At 40.1% G+C, this 23,850-nt stretch overlaps 1 protein-coding gene across 5 annotated transcripts in view; it reads left to right on the top strand.

The window, feature by feature from the left end:
* SLC28A3 (solute carrier family 28 member 3) overlaps positions 1-23,850 on the top strand; it is a 70,774-nt gene that overhangs the window by 23,645 nt on the left and 23,279 nt on the right. For 3 of the 5 annotated variants that reach the window (XM_030567706.1, XM_030567708.1, XM_030567705.1), the window contains 6 exons: positions 444-523; positions 6,502-6,593; positions 8,932-9,121; positions 12,257-12,401; positions 15,671-15,784; positions 18,499-18,576. In XM_030567706.1, coding sequence (XP_030423566.1) covers positions 444-523; positions 6,502-6,593; positions 8,932-9,121; positions 12,257-12,401; positions 15,671-15,784; positions 18,499-18,576 — 699 coding nt within the window. Of the gene's footprint in view, positions 1-443; positions 524-6,501; positions 6,594-8,931; positions 9,122-12,256; positions 12,402-15,670; positions 15,785-18,498; positions 18,577-23,850 lie in introns of those variants that run through there. The other 2 variants (XM_030567709.1, XM_030567710.1) reach the window with 2 other exon arrangements.

Here is a 23,850-nt window from a genome sequence, read left to right as displayed (position 1 = left end):
TTTATACAAAACTATTCTGTTCTTGGCTCTTTTCCTCATCTAGTAACAGAAGGGACAAGCTAATCTCCTTCTTTACCTCCCCCTTTTAAATTTTATGGGCTTTGAGAAGGTTCAAAATTCAAAAAGCTCATCACTTGACAGCTATCCTATATAACTACTGGGTTTGCCTGATGTTAATAACAGTGTTGGTACCACACAGCAGAATCAGAGCTGTGTATACAAATGAGAAAGAATGTGTGTCATGAATAGAGCTAGTGGAATGAGATGTTACTCTTGAGAGTTCCTGTTGAGAATACATGCCGATTGTGATTCAACTACAGAATGAAACTAAATTTTGCCCTGTAAAACCACCTCACCCAGCTGTCTTTAAGAGAATCTTCTCTTTTGAAGACTACTCAAGAAATATGTCATATTCACTATATTTTTACGTATCTGTTTTCCAGGAGGATACACACATCAATATCGAGAGTGATCAGCATAAAAACAAACAAGACTCAGTAGCTGAGAAAACATTCTTAAAAGGGTAAATTTTTTTTTTAATGAGCAACTTTTCCACCCATTTCACCCTCACTCCAAACAAAAATTTGCCAATGTCTCAGCCTCCTTCATGACAGGCAAAAATTCTGCTGCCATATTACTAAGCCAGACAGTCCTTTGTATCTCCTAGTAATTTGTGTAATGAAAAAACTACATATCTAAAATTTTTTAAAAAGTATATGATCATGGAACTGAGCATGTGATTATGATCAGGAATCTTTGCAAATTAGAGAAGCTAATATTTTTACATAAACCTGATTTGCCCATTTGATCTAACAGCATCACTTTTGCATAGTAGCTTGTATAATAGTTGAGCCTGTTAGTGGATTCCTACTGAAAGTTCAAGATTCATCATTGCCATGCATACTGTATAGTAATTCACACCAGTGCAAAGTAGAGGTAAACCACTACCATCCTGATTTGTAGTGTTTTACACTACTTTGCACAGGTGTCAGTGATTACACAATGAATTGAGCTGATAGTCACTGTTGTGTGTGCATCCCATCTCCATAAAATAGGTTCCTGAGCTTGAGATAAAATACTGATTTTTGAATTAACATGTTTCTGCCATATTCGGTTGGGAGAAGTTTTCATATAAGCACATTGTGCTCTGCTTTACTCTTTCCTTCAATTTCTATCACTTCTTTGTTAGGTATTGTCTTCACAACTTTCAGTTTTGAATCTCAGTCTTCCTGTTTTATAGTTCAGCAAGCTCTGGAAACTCAGCTGCTGGGTAGCCAGGTATTTTGAATTTATTTCATTCAAACTGGGTTACTTGACCTGGCCATATGCATGTACAATTATCCAATTTATATGCACAATTTGGGAATTTGGATCCATAAATTAAGTAATGCATAAAATATGCATTACACACTTAACTTGGAAAACCAGACCCATAATTTGGTCAGTTTCACAAGCAGTCATAACATTAAAATATTTATCTTAAACAGTTAGCATTAGTTTTTATGCCACACAACTTGTAAAGTAATTAACTACTTTTACATAATCAAATGAACTATTCTTCTCTAGTCACTCCTCCCTGCTCTTTGGAAACTTGTGGTTTTATTAGCATTTATGAAACAATTTCCCATTTTAAACTTTTAGGACCATGTTTAAAAAAAGGGTGGAAATCACTGTAATTGTGAGTGCAAATTAAGCACTTGAGTGTCTAAATAACCATTTGCAATTACCATAGTTGTGTGTACAAACTAAGCATCTGCAAACATGCATTGTGTGCACATTTTTGAGCAGACTCCCATTCTCAGAATCATGCCTCTAAAGTTTAGAATGTTAGAATCATAGAACTGGAAGGGACTTCGAGAGATCATCTAATCCACTCCCTTGCACTCGTGACCATCCCTGACAGGTGCTAGTCTAAACTGCTTTTAAAAATCTCTAATGATGGAGACTCCACAACCTCCCTAGGCAATTTATTCCAGTGCTTAACCACCCTGACAATAGGAAGTATTTCCTAATGTCCAACCTAAACCTCCCTTGCTGCAATTCAAGCCCAATTGCTTCTTGTCCTATCCTCAGAGGTTAAGAAGAATAATTTTTCTTCCTCCTCCTTGTCCAGTTTTTTCAATCTTCCCTCACAGATCATGTTTTCTAGACTTTTAATAATTTTTGTTGCTCATCTCTGAACTCTCTCCAATTTGTCCATATCCTTCCTGAAATGCGGTGCCCAGAACTGGACACAATACTCCAGTTGACGCCTAATCAGAGTGGAGTAGGGCGGAAGAATTCCTTCTCATGTCTTGCTTACAACACTCCTGCTAATACATCCCAGAATGATGTTCAATTTTTTTGCAACAGCATTACACTCTAGACTCATATTTAGCTTGTGGTCCACTATGACCCCACCCCCCCAGATCCCTTTCTGCAGTACTTCTTCCTAGGCAGAAGTGTATGTGTGCAACTGATTGTTCCTTCCTAAATGGAGTACTTTGCATTTGTCCTTATTGAATTTCATCCTACGGTATTTACTTGAGACCATTTCTCATCCAGATCATTTTGAATTTTAATCCTATCCTCCAAAGCACTTGCAACCCCTCCCAGCCTGGTATCACCTGCAAACTTTATAAGTGTACTCTCTATGCCATTATCTAAATCATTGATGAAGATATTGAACAGACCCAGACCCAGAACTGATCCCTGCGGGGCCCCATTCATTATGCCTTCCAGCATGACTTGAACCACTGATTATTCTCTAGGAACGGTTTTTCAACCAGTTTTGCACCCACCTTATAGTAGCTCGATTGCATTTCCTTAGTTTGTATATGATAAGATCATGCGAGACAGTATTAAAAGCTTTACTAAAGTAAAGCTTTACTACCACTTCCCCCGCTATCCGCAAGGCTTGTTATCCAGTCAGAGAAAGCTATCAGGTTGGTTTGACATGATTTGTTTTTGACAAATCCATGTTGACTGCTACTTATCATCTTATTATCTTCTAGATGGTTGCAAATTGATTGCTTAATTAATTGCTCCATTATCTTTCTGGGTACAGAAGTTAAGCTGACTTGTCTAATTCCCTGGGTTGTCCTTTTCCCCTTTTTATATATAGGCATTATATTTTCCCTTTTCCAGTCTTCTGGAATCTCTCCTGTCTTCAATACTTCCCAAAGATAATCGCTAATGGCTCATATATCTCCTCAGTCAGCTCCTTGAATATTCTAAGATGCATTTCATCAGGCCCTGGTGACTTGAAGACATCTAATTTGTCCAAGTAATTTTTAACTTGTTCTTTCCCTATTTTAGCCTCTTCTGATCCTACCTCTTTTTCACTGGCATTCACTACGTTAGACGTCCAATCACCACCAACCTTCTTGGTGAAAACCGAACGAAGAATAGTAATGAATCTATGATAGGTAGGAGTGGGAAGATGAGTAAGGGCAAAGAAGATGAAGGGCACATGTTAGGAAGTTATTAATTCTGATTTATTTATAATACCATTGAAAGTTCCAAAATAATTAAGGTTTATCCACAGTGCTTTATTATTGTCCCCCAGGTCATTTTGTTCTTCCATTAGTAGCTAAATATAATTACTTGCAGTAAAGAAATCTCTATTTACACAGTAATACACAGAGCACTTTGCTTCACTTGAATTACTCTGAAGCTAGCTTTTGATGTCACTAAACACAGAGTGGGAGTGAAATATCAGGCATACGATGGGGGTAGTGGTATGCCTATAAAATTTTTATTTGTGAATTAAAACTTCAAGATGGACCTAACATTTAGCCTGATTATTATTTCCTGTGTTCTTGAAAAGTCCATTCATTATGTGTCCTTTATTTTGAAGGCCAATGCCTCACTGATTTATTTAAAAAAAAAAAATCACTCCCAATAGCCTAGCATTCCTTTTCATAAGCCTTGAAACAAATCAATCCATTAACAACACATACAAGGAGGAGGAAGAAAAATTGCTTTTCTTAACCTCTGAGGATAGGACAAAAAGCAACGGGCTTAAACTGCAGCAATGGCGGTTTAGGTTGGACATTAGGAAAAACTTCCTAACTGTCAGGTTGGTTAAGTACTGGAATAAATTGCTTAGGGAGGTTGTGGAATCTCCATCGTTGGAGATTTTTAAGAGCAGGTTAGACAAATATCCGTCAGGAACAGGCTAGATAATTAGTCCTTCCACGAGTGCAGGGGACTGGACTCGATGCCCTCTGGAGCTCATAGAATATCAGGGTTGGAAGGGACCTCAAGAGGTCATCTAGTCCAACTCCCTGCTCAAAGCAGGACCAATTTCCAACTAAATCATCCCAGCCAGGGCTTTGTCAAGCCTGACCTTAAAAACCTCTAAGGAAGGAGATTCCACCACCTCCCTAGGTAACCCATTCCAGTGCTTCACCACCCTCCTAGTGAAAAAGTTTTTCCTAATATCCAACTTGAGACCATTACTCCTTGTTCTGTCTTCTGCTACCACTGAGAAGAGTCTAGATCCATCCTTTTTGGAACCCCCTTTCAGGTAGTTGAAAGCAGCTATCAAATCCCCCCTCATTCTTCTCTTCTGCAGATCAAACAATCCCAGTTCCCTCAGCCTCTTCTCATAAGTCAGACCAATGGTCCATCTAGCCCAGTATCCTGTCTTCTGACAGTGGCTAATGCTGGGTGCGCCAGAGGGAATGCACAGAACAGGCAATCATCAAGTCATCCATTCCCTGTCACCCATTCTCAGCTTTTGGCAAACAGAAGCGAAGGACACCATCACTGCCAAACCTGGCTACTAGCCATTGATGGACCTATCCTCCATGAATTTATCTAGTTCTTTTTTGAACCCACTTATAGTCTTGGCCTTCAGAACATCATCTGGCAAAGAGTTCCACAGGTTGACTGTATCCTTTCATGAACATACCCTATCTTAACTTTCTATTACTAAGTTGTAAAATAAATCTGTCGATTACAATATCACTGTAAATATACACCGTTGCAGGTAATCGCCAATAATCTTTAATTCGTTCACCAACAATTAAAATCGATAAGGCTGTTCTGTCTTATATATGTGTCTTTCTCTTCAGCTTTCTTTCCTTTTCCTTGTACCTAATCTCTTTGCAGAGGCTTAGTGGGTAACTTAATGTCCTATGAAATAATAGCTATAATTTGTATGGCAATAGAAATTCCAGTAACAAAAACTGACAGGTCAGAAGCAAATAACATTTATCAAAGACCTGTTACTGTTTGACCTGGTGAGCAAACTGCTTCCTAATCTGTTGTTTGAGTGCTAATCTGAACTAGATAAAAATGAGTCACATTACAGTGGCATGTGTCATTTCCTGTTTCTTTAAAATTAATCATTATTTACCACAGCATAAGGAGAAAGCTCATGCTAAATTTCACTGCATATTTGATTCCAGCTGCATCTGTTTACCATGTGAATACAGTCTGGATAATTATTATCCTTAAACATATCTTTGCTTTTCTAGTCTAAAGGTTGTCAGGAACTGACTTAAAGAGTCATTTCTGTAGCTGTGAATTCTTTCCAAGCTTACACAAAGCTTAGGTGATTGTCTAGCTCAGTGATTGTCAACCCATAGCCCACGGGGTGCTTGCAGACCAATCAGCAAGCATCTGCGGCCCCATGACATCCTCAGGGCCATATAAGTAGTATACATATTCTGTGGTGGCCCACATAACACATAGAGAGCTGCATCACTGGTCTAGACACATACTTTGTACCACCATATATTATATTAATGAAAATCTGGGTGAATTCATTCCCTTACACTGTTCTTCCCTTACATCTTAGTACCATGGTAAAATCCCATTGCATTCACTATAGATATGAAAAAAGAACGAAAATGGGTCACTTAACACCTGGGAAGGGCAGATGCTAAGATACACTCACAGTATTTGGACACACTAGATAATTTTAGCTTCCATATAATCAAAGGTTTGATAAATGTTGAGTGCCTGTAATGATGGGCTATATTTTCAAGAGATCCAGAATTACTACAATGATTTTGTGCATGGAGTTTGGCATGCACAAAAAACTACATCTTTGCAATAAAGCTCAGGATTATTGCAGATGTGCACACAAATCTGGTAACGAGTACACTAATGACTAGTTAAGAGCCTAACTAGTTTATTTTAATTCCATTATCTAATTTCCACACAGTTACAGTAATTGTGTACACAGTGCAGTTGTGCATTTACATGTGCATTTTGTGTGGACAGACCCACATCTTAATCTTTCAAAATTTTGGCCTTTTAAGAGTCTCACAAATCCATTTTCATCCTACTAGTCCAAAGTCAAACAACTAATACTAAAATAGTTCCAAAAGATAGCCAAGACTGTCAAAGGAGTTTTATTTTGCACTTTGGAAATGCAAAATTAACTCTGGCAGTCCAGAAGCTTTGATAGATCTGCTGCAATGTTTCTATATGAATTACTCTTCTTTCTGCTTTGGTGGGATTTATTTCTTTGTTCTGTTTGCTTTGGTTGCTTGTGTGTACTTCTAGGTATCTGGAAAGGAAATATGAGGAAGTCTGTGACTTTTGCAAGAAATACAAAACCAGAATTCGATATGTGATATATGGAATTTTAATAGCAGGTACTTTATTTTTTAAAACCATAGGAAATAACTATACCCTCTTTCAGTTTTACTTTGATTTCTGGCTATGCATGTTTTGCTATCAATGTTTGAATGAAATAGTGTAAAGTAGAATTTAATTGAGATAACATACTGGAAAACTATGAGACATTTTTACAGATAAAAGTCTATCAAATCTTTCTGACTGTTTTTGAGAAGATATAGGAGATTAAAGTGAATTCTAGTCCTGGATAATGGTTCAGACTGAAATTCTCCATTTATTCAGCAGACAAATACAGCAAGAGCAATAATAGTGGAAGCTTCCATATGCTGTGCCACCAATATGCTTCACCCCCCACCTGGACAGACTACATTTAGGGATGAAAAGGGTAGTTCAGTCACCATGTCCATTCAGTGATCAGTTTCTCTGCTGAAACAGTGGGGTCAGTTATCTTAAATTATATCTCCTAGGAGTTTGCTTGAGACTACAAATTCCTATACTATACACCACTAAACAGCAATGAGATACTAATGATTTTTAGTTAGTATCGATTTAGACTGGATTCAAATCAGTGTTCTAGAAGCGAAAGGCTCCTTGTCCTATTAACATTCTCCTACCTGAGCCATTCAGTGCCCAGGCCAAAGTGTTTCTTTATGGAAAGGTCATGCGATAAAGCCTCAGCATTCCAGCATACATACAGAACTCATTCAAATGGTCCTATTTGTCCCTCTCCTGATTGTGCAGTAAATTGGGTTGTTCCATTCTGTCCTTTTATGAGCTTCCTTTTGAGGTCTCCGACCTAAACTCTTACAATAACTCTCAGAATAACTCAAGAGAGAGGCTTCCCAAGAACATGTCAGTGTTTAATATATACAACTTGCTTTACAAAAGGAAAAGAAACTACTGCTTCATTGTTATAGGCATGCAAAAGCAGGTAATTATTTATGTGTATTAAGTATTCTGTTGCCCCACGTTTTATCCAGGAAACTGTCATGTGCCAAATCCATTTGTAGCTAGTTACTGCAGGCAGCAAATTTGTGGCCTAATCCAAAGCCAATTTAAGTCATTGGAAAGGCTCCCATTGATTTCAGTAGGCTATGAGTCAGGCCCTTGTTGCATAGGCCAGTTTACAGAAGTAAATCTCTGAATGCTTCTCCTTATTTATGGAATAGGCTCCATTATTTTTAAATCACTCTGTTTGTGCACAGAACACATGCTGCTTCATAGGATGTTTCACTTTGCCCCAGTGATCAAAGAAACTGCCTTCTTCTAATATATGGTAGGCTTTATTCAGCCAGAAACACTTCATGGATGCCCCTAGAAGCCCATTTTTATTTGGATTACTTGAATACAGGAGCAAAATTATTTCTTGTTTAATCTGGGGATTATTGTTTAATGTACACTTTAAATCAGTTGTTATTAGATTCTTCTCTGCTGGTTTCTTTACTTATCCCTTACTCATCCCTGCCCCATGTCCATGAGCCAGGTCCCATCTCATCTCTCCTCCTATCCCATCTGCTAGCTATAGGTTCCAACCATTCTTATTTAACTGCATTGCTCTCCTCTTCCTCATAACTATTTATCCCTGAAATGTTTATAGTGCGCACATCAATGTAGTAGCTTTGGTATCTACTGTTGCCGCTTACTTCAGCAGGGCCTAGTTCTCTCTCTCTCTCTCTCCTAGAAATACTTCCTGCCCTCTTACTGGCTTCCAGCCTTCAAAACTCCCTTAACCCAATTACAGGGCATTATCCAAATTCTGTGTCTACTTTTGACAACTGTTTGCATCACATCACCGCATACTTCTGGCACCAGGCCTGTAATCTGAATGAACATTTACTGGTTTTGTTTTTAATGAAACTGTGGACATTACTCTACTACCATATGTAACACTACTAGTGGTGCTTACCTCCTTGGTAAACTGCTTTGAGATTTAAGGATGAATAGTGCTATTTATGAGTTTGGTTTATTATTATTATCTTGCTGCTACCTTAAAAATGGACTTTGCTTTGGCCACACACCAGAATCCTTTTCTCTCCTCACTTCCCAGTGATGCGGTTTGATAATGACCGAATATGTTGTATGTAATAATACTGTTGACATTTAAGCCAGGAATCAGGAAGCTATCCTTCAGGACAGCACTTCAGCACATGCTTAACTTCAAGCTCATCCTCAAGTCTCATTGAAATCAAGTGGAACTTAAGTACATGTTCAAGTGCTTTCCTGAATCAAGGCTTTGCTTTCCTATTTCCTAATTAAAGCTCAAGTAAGTAAATAGCCATCTGTTGTGTGTTTTGCTTGTTTGCTTTTTTTACAGGACAGGTGTAACTGACATACATATGCTTGTTTCCTTGACAGCTTACCTGATGATAGTCATCGCAGCATGTGTCCTGAATTTTCAGAGAGCCCTGGCACTTTTTGTACTCACTGTTCTAGCCATCTTCTTCATCTGCTGGGATTTTTTAATAGCCAGATATGAAGACAAAATAGCTGAGTTCTTTTCCCCTTGTGAAAGGTTTCTGAAACAGCAGTGGTTTTGGCTAAAATGGTAAATGAAACTGGCTTCTTACTTATGCAGAGGGACATAATATCATTAAGTTAATTTAGCCTTTTAGCTGTTTATAAATTTTATGACTTCGCTGGGACCATTTTTAAAAAACCATTTTACTGTTTTCACTGGGAAGTGAATGTAAATGCAAGTTAATAAGCACCCTGAATGAATCTTTCTCCAATATTAGATCACTGCTATTCAAACCATTTCTTAGCACTCAAGTTGTGTCAGGTTCCCCATTAAAAAGCATAATTCTCAGGGCTTTATACATATCTAAGATGAATAAATTGTTGAAGCCTGCAATGTATTATATCTATATCTAATCTGTCTAGATATTGTATGGCCCCATCACTGTGGTATCTGAGCATAATTTTATTCCTCAGGAGACAAACATGTCTACTGTGCAAAATAACATGTTATTAACAAAGTAGTTGGTTATTTGGAGCACTTAGGATCAACTCCTCCTGGCCCCTACCTGTCAGCAAAAGGAATACCACATTAGAGTGATGTACTGGAGGGGAATCTTAAAGGTTCCCATCCTGTTAAAATCCTGACACAAAAGGAAAAGGAAATTGGCCAAAATTCCTGCCTCTGGTGCAGTTCACACTCCTTTCTCAGTTATTCTAGGGCTCAAGAACATTTCTGAAAAGCAATTTTTAATTTTTTTTAATTTTTTTTTTTATTTTGGTCTTTGGGAGGGATCTGTTTGCACTTAATAGCAGGAATTTTCTCTGGGGAGGATGCCCCCAGACATATGTGCTCATAAAGGGCCTGATTCTTCTCTCATCTATACTGATGTAAATCCAGTGCTTCACTGGAGTTAATCCTGACTGACACCAGTGTATCCATCACACCACTCAATCCAATTATAAAAGTTGAACATTATGTTGTCTCCAGACAGTCAGAACAGAAGTAGTCACAGTGGTGGCGTGTTCACTGGGATGGAAGGGGCAAAATGAAAACAAGCTGGGAACACCCCCTCTGCCCAGCACTATTCTGGACCCAGAACTGTGCAGGGGAGACCCCCACACACACTCTGGGGGCAGTAGGATTCAGATGGTGCATGTAGTAGAAAACTGCAGAGAGGAGCCAATCAGACACGCTAGCCAGCCGGGACAGAAGCAGCCAAAGCCAGGACCTCTGGACATTCAGAGAATGTTCTCTAGTTTTAACTGGACTTTCTCTGCCCTATGCTAACTGGCTGTTGCTCCAACCCACTTCCCAGCCTGTTTCTTTACCTCAGGTTTACTCCACAGCTGCCCCTCTTACCATCTTCTACCCTTCCCTGTCCTTCTAACCCTCCTTCTGTTTCTGATCCCCTCCTAAGTAAACCCCACCCCCAAAATTAATAAAAAATGTGGCACAAACATGCCATTTTCTGCCATCACATTGTTCACTCTGCTTGTGCATTCTACCCCTTCCCCCGCCCTGTGTCTCACCTGTTTAGACTGTAAGTGCTTCAGGGCAGGGACCATTTTAGGTACTAGCATAATAAGCGTGCTGATTTATAACACAGAAGAAGGCTAGTCTAGTGGTTAGGATACTAGCTTGGACCTGACAAACCTAGGTTCAATTCCGTGCTGATGTGGGACTTTCAGCTTGTCTATGGACAAATCATTAGTCTGCATGCTTCAGTTCCCCATTGGTACAATGGGTATAACAGTACTGCCCTATTTACCAATGTACATTGCCAAAGAGCCACCGTAATACATCAGCAGCTCCCCATCAGCTCCCACCCCTGCTCCCAGTGCCTCCCACCCACTGGCAGCCCTGATACAATGGGGATAACAGTACTGCCCTACCACAGACAGGTTTTACAAATGTTTGTGAGGTGTTCAGATAATACAGTAGTAAGGACCATATAAAATAAATTATCAGTATACTGTGTTGATTTGCAGTAATTGAGACAAGCTATACAAATATCCAGCCAAGTGCAACTTGTTTGTTGCTTCCTTCTTTGGTTATAGGTAAGAGAAAATATTGTTGTTAAAATGGGCTAACGAACAGATTCCTCAATCCCTCCCCACTCTGCAGGCACATGTACTTCTGATACCTGAGACTTGACAAAGGATAATGGGAAAAATTTTAGAGTAGCTTGTTCAAATATTCCCATCACATCATTGCCCTATTGTAAAACCTGCAATACAGACTTTTCTTAATTTTGATTGGTTTGTGCCACACATTTATTCATTTATGTGTAGCTTTTGGCATGTTGTTATTGGGCACACATATTATTTTTTCCTGGGAAACAATTATAGAGAGAGAAAGAATGGTTTAATGTTTAGGGTACTAGCCTAGATCCTAAAAGACCCAAGTCCAGTTTCCTGCTCTCTCACAGACTTCCTGTATAATTTGGACAAGCCACTTAGACCCAGATCCTCAAAGTTATTCAGGCTCCTAATTTTTAATAATTTCAGTGGACGTTAGGAACCTAATTATCTTTGAGGATCTGGGCCTTAGGCTCTGTGTGCTTCAATTCCCATCTATAAATTGGTGATATTGGCATTTCCATCTCTCACACGGCTTTTAGGATACCTACACTAAAGACTGCGAAGGGGCCAAAATCGGGGTCAAATAGGTACCTAAGATCGTAATAAATAATATGAATAGCTGTGTCTGAGATAAGCCAGAGCTAGTCCAAAAATATCTGAAAGTTCAACAAAGTATTTAAAATGGAAACAAGAGTTGTGCAAAAAAGCAAAACTATTTTTCCTCTATTTTGGCAGTGATTAGAGAAGGATTCTGGTGGTGGTTTGGTTGTAGGGTGACCAGACATCCCGATATTATCAGGACCATCCTGATATTAGTGGCTTTGTCTTATACAGGCAACTATTACCCACCCTCCACATCCTGATTTTTCACACTTACTCTCCGGTCACCCTATGTGATTGACAGATTCTTGTTATATTCCTATTGCTGCTAGGGTAATGTTATCTCTGGGTAATTGCCTATTTATGCAGAGATGTATTTTTAAGAATTTGCCACTGGTGCTCAGAGGCTGGGATGGGTGGTCTTCGATGTAACAGTATTGATCTGAAAAAAACTGAAATAAAATAGAAATTGGAGTAATTGATAGCTCTTCTTTTTATCAAGATAGTGTGTATGATGATATATTTGTTTTCCTTTTGATAGGGTGGTGTGGATAGTTCTCATTGCAGCTATCATTTGCTGGCTCATCTTTGACACTGCCAAACAGGGAACCAATCAGCTCATCTCCTTTGGTGGGCTTATGATGTATGTTCTCTTGATGTTGATCTTTTCCAAATACCCAACCAAAGTAAGTATTTGGCTAACTCTTAATCTTTTCCTTCATTTTGACTAGGTCTCAAGAATGTACTCACTAGGACTGAACAGTTTCACCCAGCCAACTGCAATTTACGCATAATGATATAAATTTTCTAAAAATCTAACTGTAGTTACTATATTTACTGTACTGCACAGGCAACCTGAATTCTGGCATTTCCTAACTTGAGTGCTGGACTTTCGCAACTTTAGTTTTAATGTAGTATTGAGAGATACCTATACGGTCATAAGCATGGATGCATTTGGTCAAATACTTGTACACTTACAAAAATCTTAATCATTGTTCTGATAACCAGCAGTCACAGTGGGCCTGTCTCTGAAACCCGTACTAACACTTAGTGGTACTTCATGTTAAGAGTTCCACTGAAGTCAATGTGTATTTTGTGAAGACAGTGGAACTGCTTACATGCAACACCACTCAATTTGAATAAGAAAATATGCGTGGGAGTTGCAAAATTGTGCCCAATAAGAGCAATAGAAAATCCAGGATTCTCTAGATTTAGACTCTGACTATAACATTTTCTATGCTCTGTAAAATTAAAAGACAAGTCTATACAGTATATTTTCACCATTTCTCTATAATAAGAAAACAAACCATTTCACTCTGACTTTGTGTAAAAACCACAGTACATGTTACATTTAATAGCTCAGGGTCAATTGGTGAAAATTATCTTTGTTGTTTGGCTGGCACTCAGGCTTCAGTGGTCTAAGTCCCTTTCTATATATGTTCAAATAATCCTATTGACAATGAAGACACATTTGCTAGAAGGGTATCCGCATGAATCTGTTTTGGTAGTATCCAGTAAAAGGGAGAAGGGGAGCATCAATGGAAAAATGGAATGAAGCACACTTCAGTATCTCCTAAAACTTTAAATAACAATGAGCCATGTCCTACAGTCCTTATTCATCTTATGTTGTGTCCTTAATCAGATGAAACTCCTATTAATGTCAGGATTTGCCACAATGGGAGTTTTGCCTATTTAATGACTGAGTACAAAATGAATCTGTACTTCAGAGATGTTGTTTTTCCTAGTAGCAATGACCAGGCCTATTAGCATTAGGTAGGGTATAACTCCATGGAAAGAGGGGAGAAGCATGAAGAGTGCAAAGTATTAATTCAAAGGTCCTCAGAGGTGCAAGGTTTATGCTCTAATTCACTCTATTTACCCCTTCACTATATTTTCTAAATATGCCTGTTGGTTTATTTATCTTTGTTTTCCAAGGAACTGTGATAGTCGCTTCAGTACTCCTCACTGGGAGATTTTTGGAAAGGTTGTGCTTTTATTGCCAGAAATCCTTGTTTAGTTTTTACTTGCTCTTTTTATGCATAGCACTAGTATTTTTCATCTGAGTCATACATTAATCCACTGTCTGGTTCATTAGATTGCGCAAAGCCTCCTGGAACACTTCTATATCTATGCTGAAGCTTTTCATAGCCAAGGGAAAGAGCAACACATAGAACTCCAGAGGATGCTCATTTTGTCACTCTGTCCTCCTGACAGCCCCTTCCATTCCTGAGAAATGACTATTTGGCTTTTACCCCATAAACCTTTGCAAAGCATTACTACCAGCAACTGAAATGAGAATTAATAAATGCCAGATCTGGTGTTCTCCCATGGGTCTTCATTACATCTAATTGGCCTATTTTATTAAAGTGGGAGCAAATCAGCAAGGCTATACTTTACTTCAGTCCTTGTAAATTGATCAGATTTACAATATACAAACTGTGATAGCAGAGCAGAAAGCCTGAAGTATAGAGTTATAGTCATCCATTCACATTTCCAGATGGAATAACCCAGGGGTGGCCAACCTGTGGCTCCGGAGCCACATGTGGCTCTTCAGAAGTTAATATACGTCTCCTTGTATAGGCACAGACTCCAGGGCTGGAGCTACAAGTGCCAACTTTCCAATGTGCCGGGAGTGCTGGCTTGCCCCACCCCAGAGCCTCCTGCATGCCACAAAACAGCTGATCGGGAGGGAAGGGGAGGCACCAATTAGCAGGGCTGCCAGTGGGTGGGAGGCACTGGGAGCAGGGGTGGGATATGATGGGGGGCTGCTGATGTATTACAGTGGCTCTTTGGCAATGTACATTGGTAAATACTGGCTCCTTCTCATGCTCAGGTTGGCCACCCCTGGAATAACCCAATAATGAATGCTTGTATATTATTGTAATCATAGTATTTAACACTCATGTAGCCCTGGCAGAGCCAGGCCATGGGCAGCCTGTGTACACCAGTCAGTTAGCTAGTTCCAGTCAGAAGACAAGTAGTAGGGTCAGAGGCAAACCAGGTCAGGATACCACAAAGTTAGGCTCAGGAACACTTGCAGGCAGGAAGGAAGTAGCAAAGTCAGCATCAAGCTGGGTCAGGATACCAGGAAGTCAGAATTAGGCATCTAGTCAGAGGCAGCAGGCAAGTAGCAGTCAGGGATGAACCAGGGTCAAAAGTCAGAGTTTAGGGTCCACAGCAAGGCAAGGCCTAGGGCATGAGCAAGCAAGCATTGTTGCTCAGACAGCTCCCTGTGTTGGCTTCCTAGTTTATCAGTGGGTTGCACGGGCAGCCACTCAGGCCCTGCTCAGTGGTACTTCCTGCGGTATCTAGCTTCAGGGGCTCCTCTAACAAAAACCCAGCCTAAACTTCCTATGCAGAAGCATCAGCAGCCTAAAACCCACAGGTTCTTCTAAGCCCTTTTTATTCATAGATGTTCAAGCACTTTACAAAGTTGAGGAAGCATCATTCTCCCTGTTTTACAAATGGGGAAACTGGCATAGTCAAGTGCGATGACTTACCAAGATCACATAGTGAGACAATAGTAGTCACCTATTTCTCAGCCCAATGCTTTATCCATTTATATGAGCAACATTGTGATGTTATATTAGCATGTAGTGATATATTCACTGCTATGATGAAAGAAGAATCATGTGTTAACATTTTCACTGTCTGTTGCATTCACATAACAGTTATTTCACCTCTGTACTATATACAGGAAGGGATATGCCTCTTGTTCTTTTCTTATTGTTCTTCTTGTTCATGGTTTGTGCTCTTCAGGGCTCAGCATGCAATGCTCCATCTTTATCTAAGCAGTTCTAACTTGGATCAAAGAGATGAAACCTCTCTGTGCTCCATTTGGCAGCCCCAATACACTACAATGTAGCTAAATCATCATTAATTATATGTATGTTAAACTAACATATTTCTTTTCATATCAAGTGATTTCTGTATTTTCATTTTTCTGTATGGCTAGGTTGCCTGGAGACCAGTATTTTGGGGAATTGGATTGCAGTTTATTCTTGGACTTGTTACTCTGAGGACTAAAGCAGGATTTGATGTATTTAATTGGCTGGGTAGGCAGATACAGGTAAGGCATTAGCCAAAAAAATAAAGTTTTTCTTTTTAACATTTTCTTTATTGGGGTATTTATATTAGAACAGGAGCATGTTGACCGCAAAAGTAAACAAGACACTAATAAGAGAAAGTTGTAAATATTCTACACAGTATAAGACTGCAGTCCCCTACTATTCAGAAGAGCTACCTTCTGTTACATATGAATACAGCACTAGAAACAGTCAGCCAGATTATCAGAGTCAAATGTTTGTTTCTTGAACACAACTGTCACCCTCTTTTCCTCTTGGGATGAAATGTTCCTAGGCTAATGCACCAGGTATTCCATAAAGTCAATGGGAGTTTTGCCATAGAAGTCAAAGGAGCAGAATCAGATCCTTACTGTTTTGACTTCCTGGGAGAAATAGGGTCCTCTGTGAGGTAACCTGCCCAGTAATCAGATCCAGTCACCTCATTTCTCTCTGCATACTGTCTTCAAATGAGCATGTTATTCTTATGCCAAATTGTCAGGCCTAAGACCAGGCCTACGCTACAGAATTATGTCGATCTAACTTACGTTGTCATACAGCCACAACCATTATTAAATCACTTGACTTCTTGTGTTGGTTGTGCATGTCCTCACCAAGAGCACTTGTATCATTTGTTTTGTCAGTGTGGGGCATTGTGGGATGGCTCCTGAAAGCCAGTAACAGACGACATAAGCAACACAGTGTCTACACTGACACTGGGTCAACCTTATTACATCAACCATAAGGCTATGCCACACAGGCAGGTGGTGTTACTAAATCGGCGTAGAGAGACACTTCCGTTGCTGGGATCCAAATTTAAGTGAAGACATTTCCACAGCTAGGTTGACACAAGGCTACTTATGTCGACCAGCCCTGTAACGTAGAGCAGGCCTAATAAATAACAATTAGAACATGCTCTATCCTTGACTGACCATCAGGGCCGGCTTTAGGAAGTGTGGGGCCCAATTCGAACAGTTTCGACGGGGCCCCGGTAGGGATGATTAAAAAAAAAAACCACATGTAAAAAAACACATGGGGCTTGTACTCACCAGGTAGTGCTCTGAGTCTTCAGCAGCACTTCAGCGGTGGGTCCTTCACTTGCTCCAGGTCTTCAGCGGCACTGAGGGACCTGTCACTGAAGTGCTGCTGAAGACCCAAAGCGCCGCCAGGTGAGTAAAAATTAAAAAGGCACCTCTAGCCAGGAAAGGGCGTGGGGCCCTCTTAGGTGCAGGGCCCAATTCGGGGGATTGGTGGAATAGGCCTAAAGCCGGCCCTGTTGACCATCACCTCATTTGGGCTGAAATCAGAACGCACCCCATCACCATCAAGAGTGTCATACTGGTCCACTCACAGAAGCTCATGGTCCAATTCTGAAACATCCTTGCAAGAAACTCTGTCCACTAAAATGCCATATAATAGAAGATCTAATGAAATACTATCACCACAGCCACTGTCACGCTAGCACCAAAGCCTACACTCCTTGCCCCCACAGACCCCATGGTTCTCAGATGACCTGCGATAGAAGAAACAGAAGGAATAAAATTCAAGCATTGGTGGCAGAAACATAAGTGGAGATGGAGATAGAATTCTGCACAAGAAGCTGCTCATTGAAACTAGCATGACTTTGTAGCATTGCTGGAGTGAAGGCTGCATCCAATGTGAGCTCCTACATGTGGCCAGCCTGCAAGACAACTGATGTAAAAAAACCATCCACTGCTGGAGAGTAACAGTGGAAAAGGTGGGCAGAGTGTTATACAGTGAGGAGAATTCAAACTTTTGGCACAAAAAGATATTGTGTCTCTCTCTGAGAGCTCTTAAAAGGTACAGGTGAATAATCCAATGTAGACAAATAATGCGGCACTATTCCCACATAAAAATTTTATTAAAATATAATTACCCCCTGCAGAAATGAATCCAAAAGTATGGCCACTAATCTCCAGGAAACAAGAGTCCCTACCATCCTTTCCTTGCCATTCTGATTCAGATGGGGTTGGGCCACTCAAACATTGATCCCACCTGGCACATGGCCATTCTTTTGACAATACCTTCTTTTTGCCCTCAGGCTTCAATTTGAAAATGGTTAACTTATTGCTCATAGTTGCCCTGTGAAGTTCTGCCAACAGCATATAGAATGTGCAGATGCACCTCAATGGCATTTGTGCGGAGTGAAAAATAAACACTTCCTTTGGACTAGCATTTCGCCACTGTCCTGGGGCAGGAACTGTCTCTTACTACATGTTGAACTGTGCTTAATGGGTCCCCAATCTCAGCTGAGGCCACTAGCCATGACTGTAACACAAATATTAAATAATAATAATAATTAATAATGAGCACATGGCTGGGTGGTTCTGCCCTACCCCAAGGGAAGGTTTAGGATGGTGCACGCTACTCCCCTTCCCACAGCTGACCAGCTCAGTAGTCAGGTACAGATGGGCAAGTGTGTCTTATGGCTATGTCTCTCATCTGCTCCCTTTGAGGCAATGTTCACCACTGGGTCCTAGAGAGCAGATCCTGAACTACAATTATACTTGTTCATTGGACAAGATGCAGAACAGAAGGAAGGCACCTCACCTCCCCACAATAAGGCCAAAAACCTGCAATAAGGCCAACAGCCAATCTCACCCTTTATGATTTTTTTTAAATCTGTGCAATATTTGCTTATTATTTAGCAGTGACCCTTTGCTTATAACAGATGCTTTGTTTGTTTGGTTTTTCTCTTTAGATTTTCCTGGAATACTCTGATGACGGTGCTAAATTTGTGTTCGATGAAAAATATACAGATCATTTATTTGCCTTTAAGGTAAACAGCTATTATATATATGGTATTTTACATATAATTGGCCACAAAAAGAGTTTCATTGGAAAACATGTTCCATGTATGATTTACAGCATGTATGAAATTACCAATGGGAGAGGAAGTGTCCAGGGGACAATCTCCCCAGTGACCCACACTATGAAAAAGTTAGGGAACTGGGGATTAAACTTGCCATTTAATGTTATGCATTTATTTGCTCTAAATTTATTTAACCCAGCTGCAGCAATTTACATTTTCGACAGGATGACAGTATTAGCAGACACATTTTCAAAACGGAGGCATGGCAGGATACAGGGGTCTTACCTGGTCAGTGGTTAACTTCTGCCTATCTTATCCTCCCTCCCACAAGTACTCAAGGAAAGATGGGAGTACTGAGATACCATGGAAATAGGTGTCTTATAAATACCAGGGATAGGTGGAAAGAATTAGAGGAGGCAGGGCTGGAGAAGGCAGACTAATAAGGTTCATCAGTAGGAAGGCAAGAAGCTCTATAAAAATAGCTGTTTAGGGAACAAAATGAGAAGCTGTTTTGAATTAAGAATTTTTTTACCCAAGGCTCTCGCTGCAGCTCATCACAAGTCAACAGTACTTCCCTTCTTTGAAAGAGCTGACAAGTTACCTTTCTCCTCTCCCTTCCTGAGAAGATAGGTTGGGAAATGGGCTATCATTGAACCCATTGTTCCAGGAGATAAGAAGGTGAAATGTCTCTCTATCCAAGCTCTTATACCTTCTCTCTCCCATGGACTGAGGTGATAGCCCAGACTGGAATTATTTTCATTTAGCTTCCTAGATATATAAGACCAACCTAGTTTGTTTCTTTTGTAGATGACAGTTAGTGCACTTTAAACACAAACACTGAGTAATAAAATCCAGTCAGGGGAACACTGTGTTTTCATACTTGACCCACTGAATCACTCTGCCGCCTTGAAGGCCCAAGGTACACATAGTACACAATTCATGAGAAATTGTACGCCTCTGTTTCCATGCACAATTCCCATGACTGTGCATTTATAGTGGGTTATTACTAAAGATAGTTAGAAAATTTAGAAAAAGAATCAGCAAAAGAACCCCAACATTTCAACAAAAACCAGAAGGGAACATATTTTTTTTTCTTTCAAATATTTTTTTTTCAGTTTTCCAACTCTCTCTCACTTTTACACAGTCAGGCACCTAAGCGACCATTTCTATGCACAGTCACTGTATTTTTTGTGAAAGCATGATGACTGCATTGCACGAATAAGAATTTGATTGCACATGGAGCTATAGCCTATTTTTAAAAAAATGCTCCAGCAATGATAAAATCATGTTGTAGACTGATATGTTAGCTTGGGCTACATTTCAAAAGTTTGCATGTGTTCAAACATCCATATGTGCCTTTTTCTATGGAATAAACTGGAGAAAGACACACGTGGAAATTTTAAAGTGGGATTGGATACTAGCAAAATATGTTCACAATGAAGGACAGACAACTCAGAATGGGCTCCATGGTTGATGTGGCCTCAAAACTGTGTGTATGCTGCTTATTTTCAGAACTGCACATGGCTCAGTTTAGGAATATGCATGCTAATTACGTGTCAAGCAGGTGATTGAGTCTCCCATCAGCCCTCCATTGGCCTATGGGCCACCTACTGTAGGCCAAAAAAAAAAAATAAAGCAGCAGCTGGGACACATTGGTGCATAAATAGCTTCTTATCCTCCCTCTGGCTGATCATCAATATGGTTTACCTTGGATTTTGACGTCCTCCAATTTGAGTAAAAGATACATTTAAGGAAACAGACCCAGCCAGTCCATTTACCTCCTGCATATTCCAACCCTTGCGACAATTTTTCCAGTGCTTGGGTATCAAGCTGGTCAAAAGTCATATTACTATCTTCCATTTTTTGCAAGGGGAACTCTAATGCTCTGTATTTTGCGGTAGCTTCAAAGAGATGATGAGGTACCACCCAAAACTGTGTTTGCCCAGGAGAGGAGGGGAATGAGCAGGATAATTGGATTGCCCCTTTGCAATAACCCAGTGTCTGCAATAAGACTCAGTGTCCAGATCCCAACTTTGGCTGCACACAGTTCTAATCAGATTGCTAATTAGAGTAAGTGCATGTATAAAACTTTGTACATAGCCATCCTGCCATGCACACAGAAGAGGACATCCCTATATACATGGGCAAGAGTCATTGAAAATGTGGGCTAGGATTTATCCTCTGCAGTCATATTCACTAAATACATAAAGAGCAACATTTTCAAAAACAGGTATCCAAGATGTGCCCACAAAATAGGCAGGCAGATGCAAAAGCAGTAATTACCCATACAAAATATGTACATACATGCAGAAAATGGTTAATTTTAATATGCATACTATTGCATATTTGTGTGTGTACATGCATGTTTTTCAGGCACAATGTAGACCTATTTTTGAAAAAGTAGCCCAGATTAAACCCATTATTTAAATAATTACTCTCACAAACAGAGATGTTATAAATATCTCTGTAGGCAGGTGATGCTACCCTTTTCCCAGCTCCATAATGTAAGAAGATCACACCCAATTGCCTCTTGACATAAGTAAAGATAGGTCAGCTAAAACTTACTTGTCAGAATTAAATCTTTTATATTTCTTTAGAAATGAAATGTTATTGGATTTTGGTTTTTTTGACTGCTTGCTCTTTATTTATGCCAAGAGGTTTCTGGTTCACTAAGTGTAAGAGTCTAGTTTGAATGGTTGAGTTTGGAGAATCTTCCAAGGGTTTCAAATCTAGAATGCACCGATACATCATCTGCCGCCTGCTTCTTATTTGGGGTCTTGTTGTGCAAGATGCTGAGCACTCACAATGCCCAGCTTCCATGGGAGTTCTGAGTACTCAGCATCTCAGAGTCATGCCCTACATACACAGTAGGTGATATGGCTGAGAAGTCAAATGACACTTCTGTAGGTCTAAAGGTGATTTCTCATATTTATCAGAATTAGTCGTGGATGTGTAACAGTGGGGCTAATCAAAAACACATTATAAAGGTACAACGAGATAGTTCTATTTTCTTTGTGGGGTTATTACACTAATAGCAATGAATGTAACATTTGTAGCTAACAGACATACAATCATAAAAAGTTTTTTGAGACTTACTTTTTCCATTTAGATGTTCACTTTTATTTAATTTATTCCTGGTTTAGGACTTGTCTGCACAAGGAAATTATTCTGGTATATGGTAGAATGTGAATTTGAAGTGCTATGTTTATACCAACATAACTCCCTATGAGGACTCTTGTATTTTGGTAGATGAGTGTCCAGTGAGTTATATTGGTATAACTATAATGGTTTAATGACAGCAGTGTAATTATACTGGTATAACTGGTGAAACTTTTCCACATAAACAAGCCCTTACTCACCTTCATGGGCATTAGCATAGCATAGTGGGCACAGTTAGAACAGGGCATTGTTAAGGCTGAGTTCCAGCTTCTGTTCTGACCTTCTTAACATTTGCTCATAACTAAGGTTGTGAGTCTTTCACGAAGGTCCCGGAAAGTCATGGATTCTGTGACTTTCTGGGACCTCTGTGACTCCTGGAGTGGCCAGTGCTGCTGACCCTAGACAGCTGGTCCCAGGCACTGCCCCAGAGCAGCGGTCCAGGAGCAGCAGTGATGGCAGGGCCCCAGACCGTCCCCAACCTGAAGCAGCGGCGGTGGCGCCCCCCGCTTCACGGAGCAGCAGCATCCCCCTGATTTTCCCCCCACCCCCCCGGAGAGCAGCAGCATCCGTGGGAGCGCCCCCCTACCCAGCACCTAAGATTTAGTTAGGAGTCTTTTTAGTAAAAGTCATGGACAGGTCATGGGCCATGATTTTTTTGTTATTGTCCATGACCTGTCCATGACTTTTACTACAAATACCTGTGATTAAATAGTACCCTTACTCATAACGTTCTCTTATGTATTCTCTTTGGGCTGACATTCTTCATGCATGGTCACAGCCTAGAAAGTAAGGGGGGAAAGCATACAGGAAAAATCTCCCTTTTATCTCTGATTCAGGTAGCCATACACCCGTAGAACCACAAATGAGTGGTGCACAGGAATAAGCTACCTGGGGGCCCAAGAAGCATGACACTTGGTATCCGCCCTACTCGTTCTGCGTTTTCTAGCCCAGTTTCATGCAGTCAGTGCATGTTTGCTCCCTGCTGAAGAACAGAGGGGAGCCTCTGACCTTTTATTGTCAAATACATTTCACAGTCTAACTAACCAAACAAAGGAAAGAGAGGCTGATACTGTACCCTTAACTTGGCCTGCTGTGCATAGATTTTTCTGTATCTACAATGTATGTGACTTCCCCCTATTTAGAGAACCCTGCAAGACCTAGGCATATTGGTGAGAATTAAGGCTGTTATTCCTACATTCAAAACAGTCTGCTTTTGCACCCTCCCTAACATTAACTTAAGGTCTTTTTCTTTGTGTTTGTCTAATATGGGCCAGTGAGCACAGCACAACTGAGAAATCAGGGTGGGTGCAACATGTGAAAATAGTTTATCACATGCTGCATGTAGTTCAGTTCTTCTGGGTCACACTAGGGAAGGAAAGTCTGACATTTTCAAATTGACTCCTCCATGCTCTAGATAAAAGCTAGCCTGGGTATGACAGGTCATCTCAGTAATTGGATACATGCTAATTGGTTGTGTGCCACTTTCTGTTGAAGACATTGACACAAAAGTTTCTATCATATTAAATAATCAGGGACTGATTTTTTAAAAACTAACTCACTAAGTTCCATACCCAATCAACGGTGCAGATGATCACAATTAGAACATCCTGAATTTTGGGAACAAAAACTGGACCTGTAATTGACTTCACGTGCACAATGGCAAACTGCTTTTAAAACTCAGTTTCTTAAAGTCAGTTTGTAAAGTGATTTTATCAGGGACAAGCCTGTAACAGCATTGGCCACTGACATGTGTAGTGAGAATGACAGAGGAGTAGTAAGTGTCACTTCTTAAATGGCACGTTCGTTCTTTCCCTCTCCAACTTGTCACACACTCCCATAGCTACACTGAAACCTTCTGCCTCCAGTTGGGCTGTGAGAAAGGAAAGATATTTGCTTGTAATTTTGATCATCTGCTTCTTTTGGTTCATGGCCACCAGGCTTCTTCCTCTCCCTGCAATGCTTTCCTGCAGGATAATCATGCTCCTAGAATCTGTGGAATTTCCATTTAACTGCATCTCTTGTAGGGATACAAGTTTAAGTATAGAATATGGGATAAGAAGAAAGTTGAGACCCATTGTAAGG

The sequence above is a fragment of the Gopherus evgoodei genome, chromosome 6, assembly GCF_007399415.2.
Source record: "Gopherus evgoodei ecotype Sinaloan lineage chromosome 6, rGopEvg1_v1.p, whole genome shotgun sequence".
In the NCBI taxonomy this organism is placed as follows: domain Eukaryota; kingdom Metazoa; phylum Chordata; order Testudines; family Testudinidae; genus Gopherus; species Gopherus evgoodei.
This window is presented reverse-complemented; position numbering and strand designations above follow the sequence as displayed.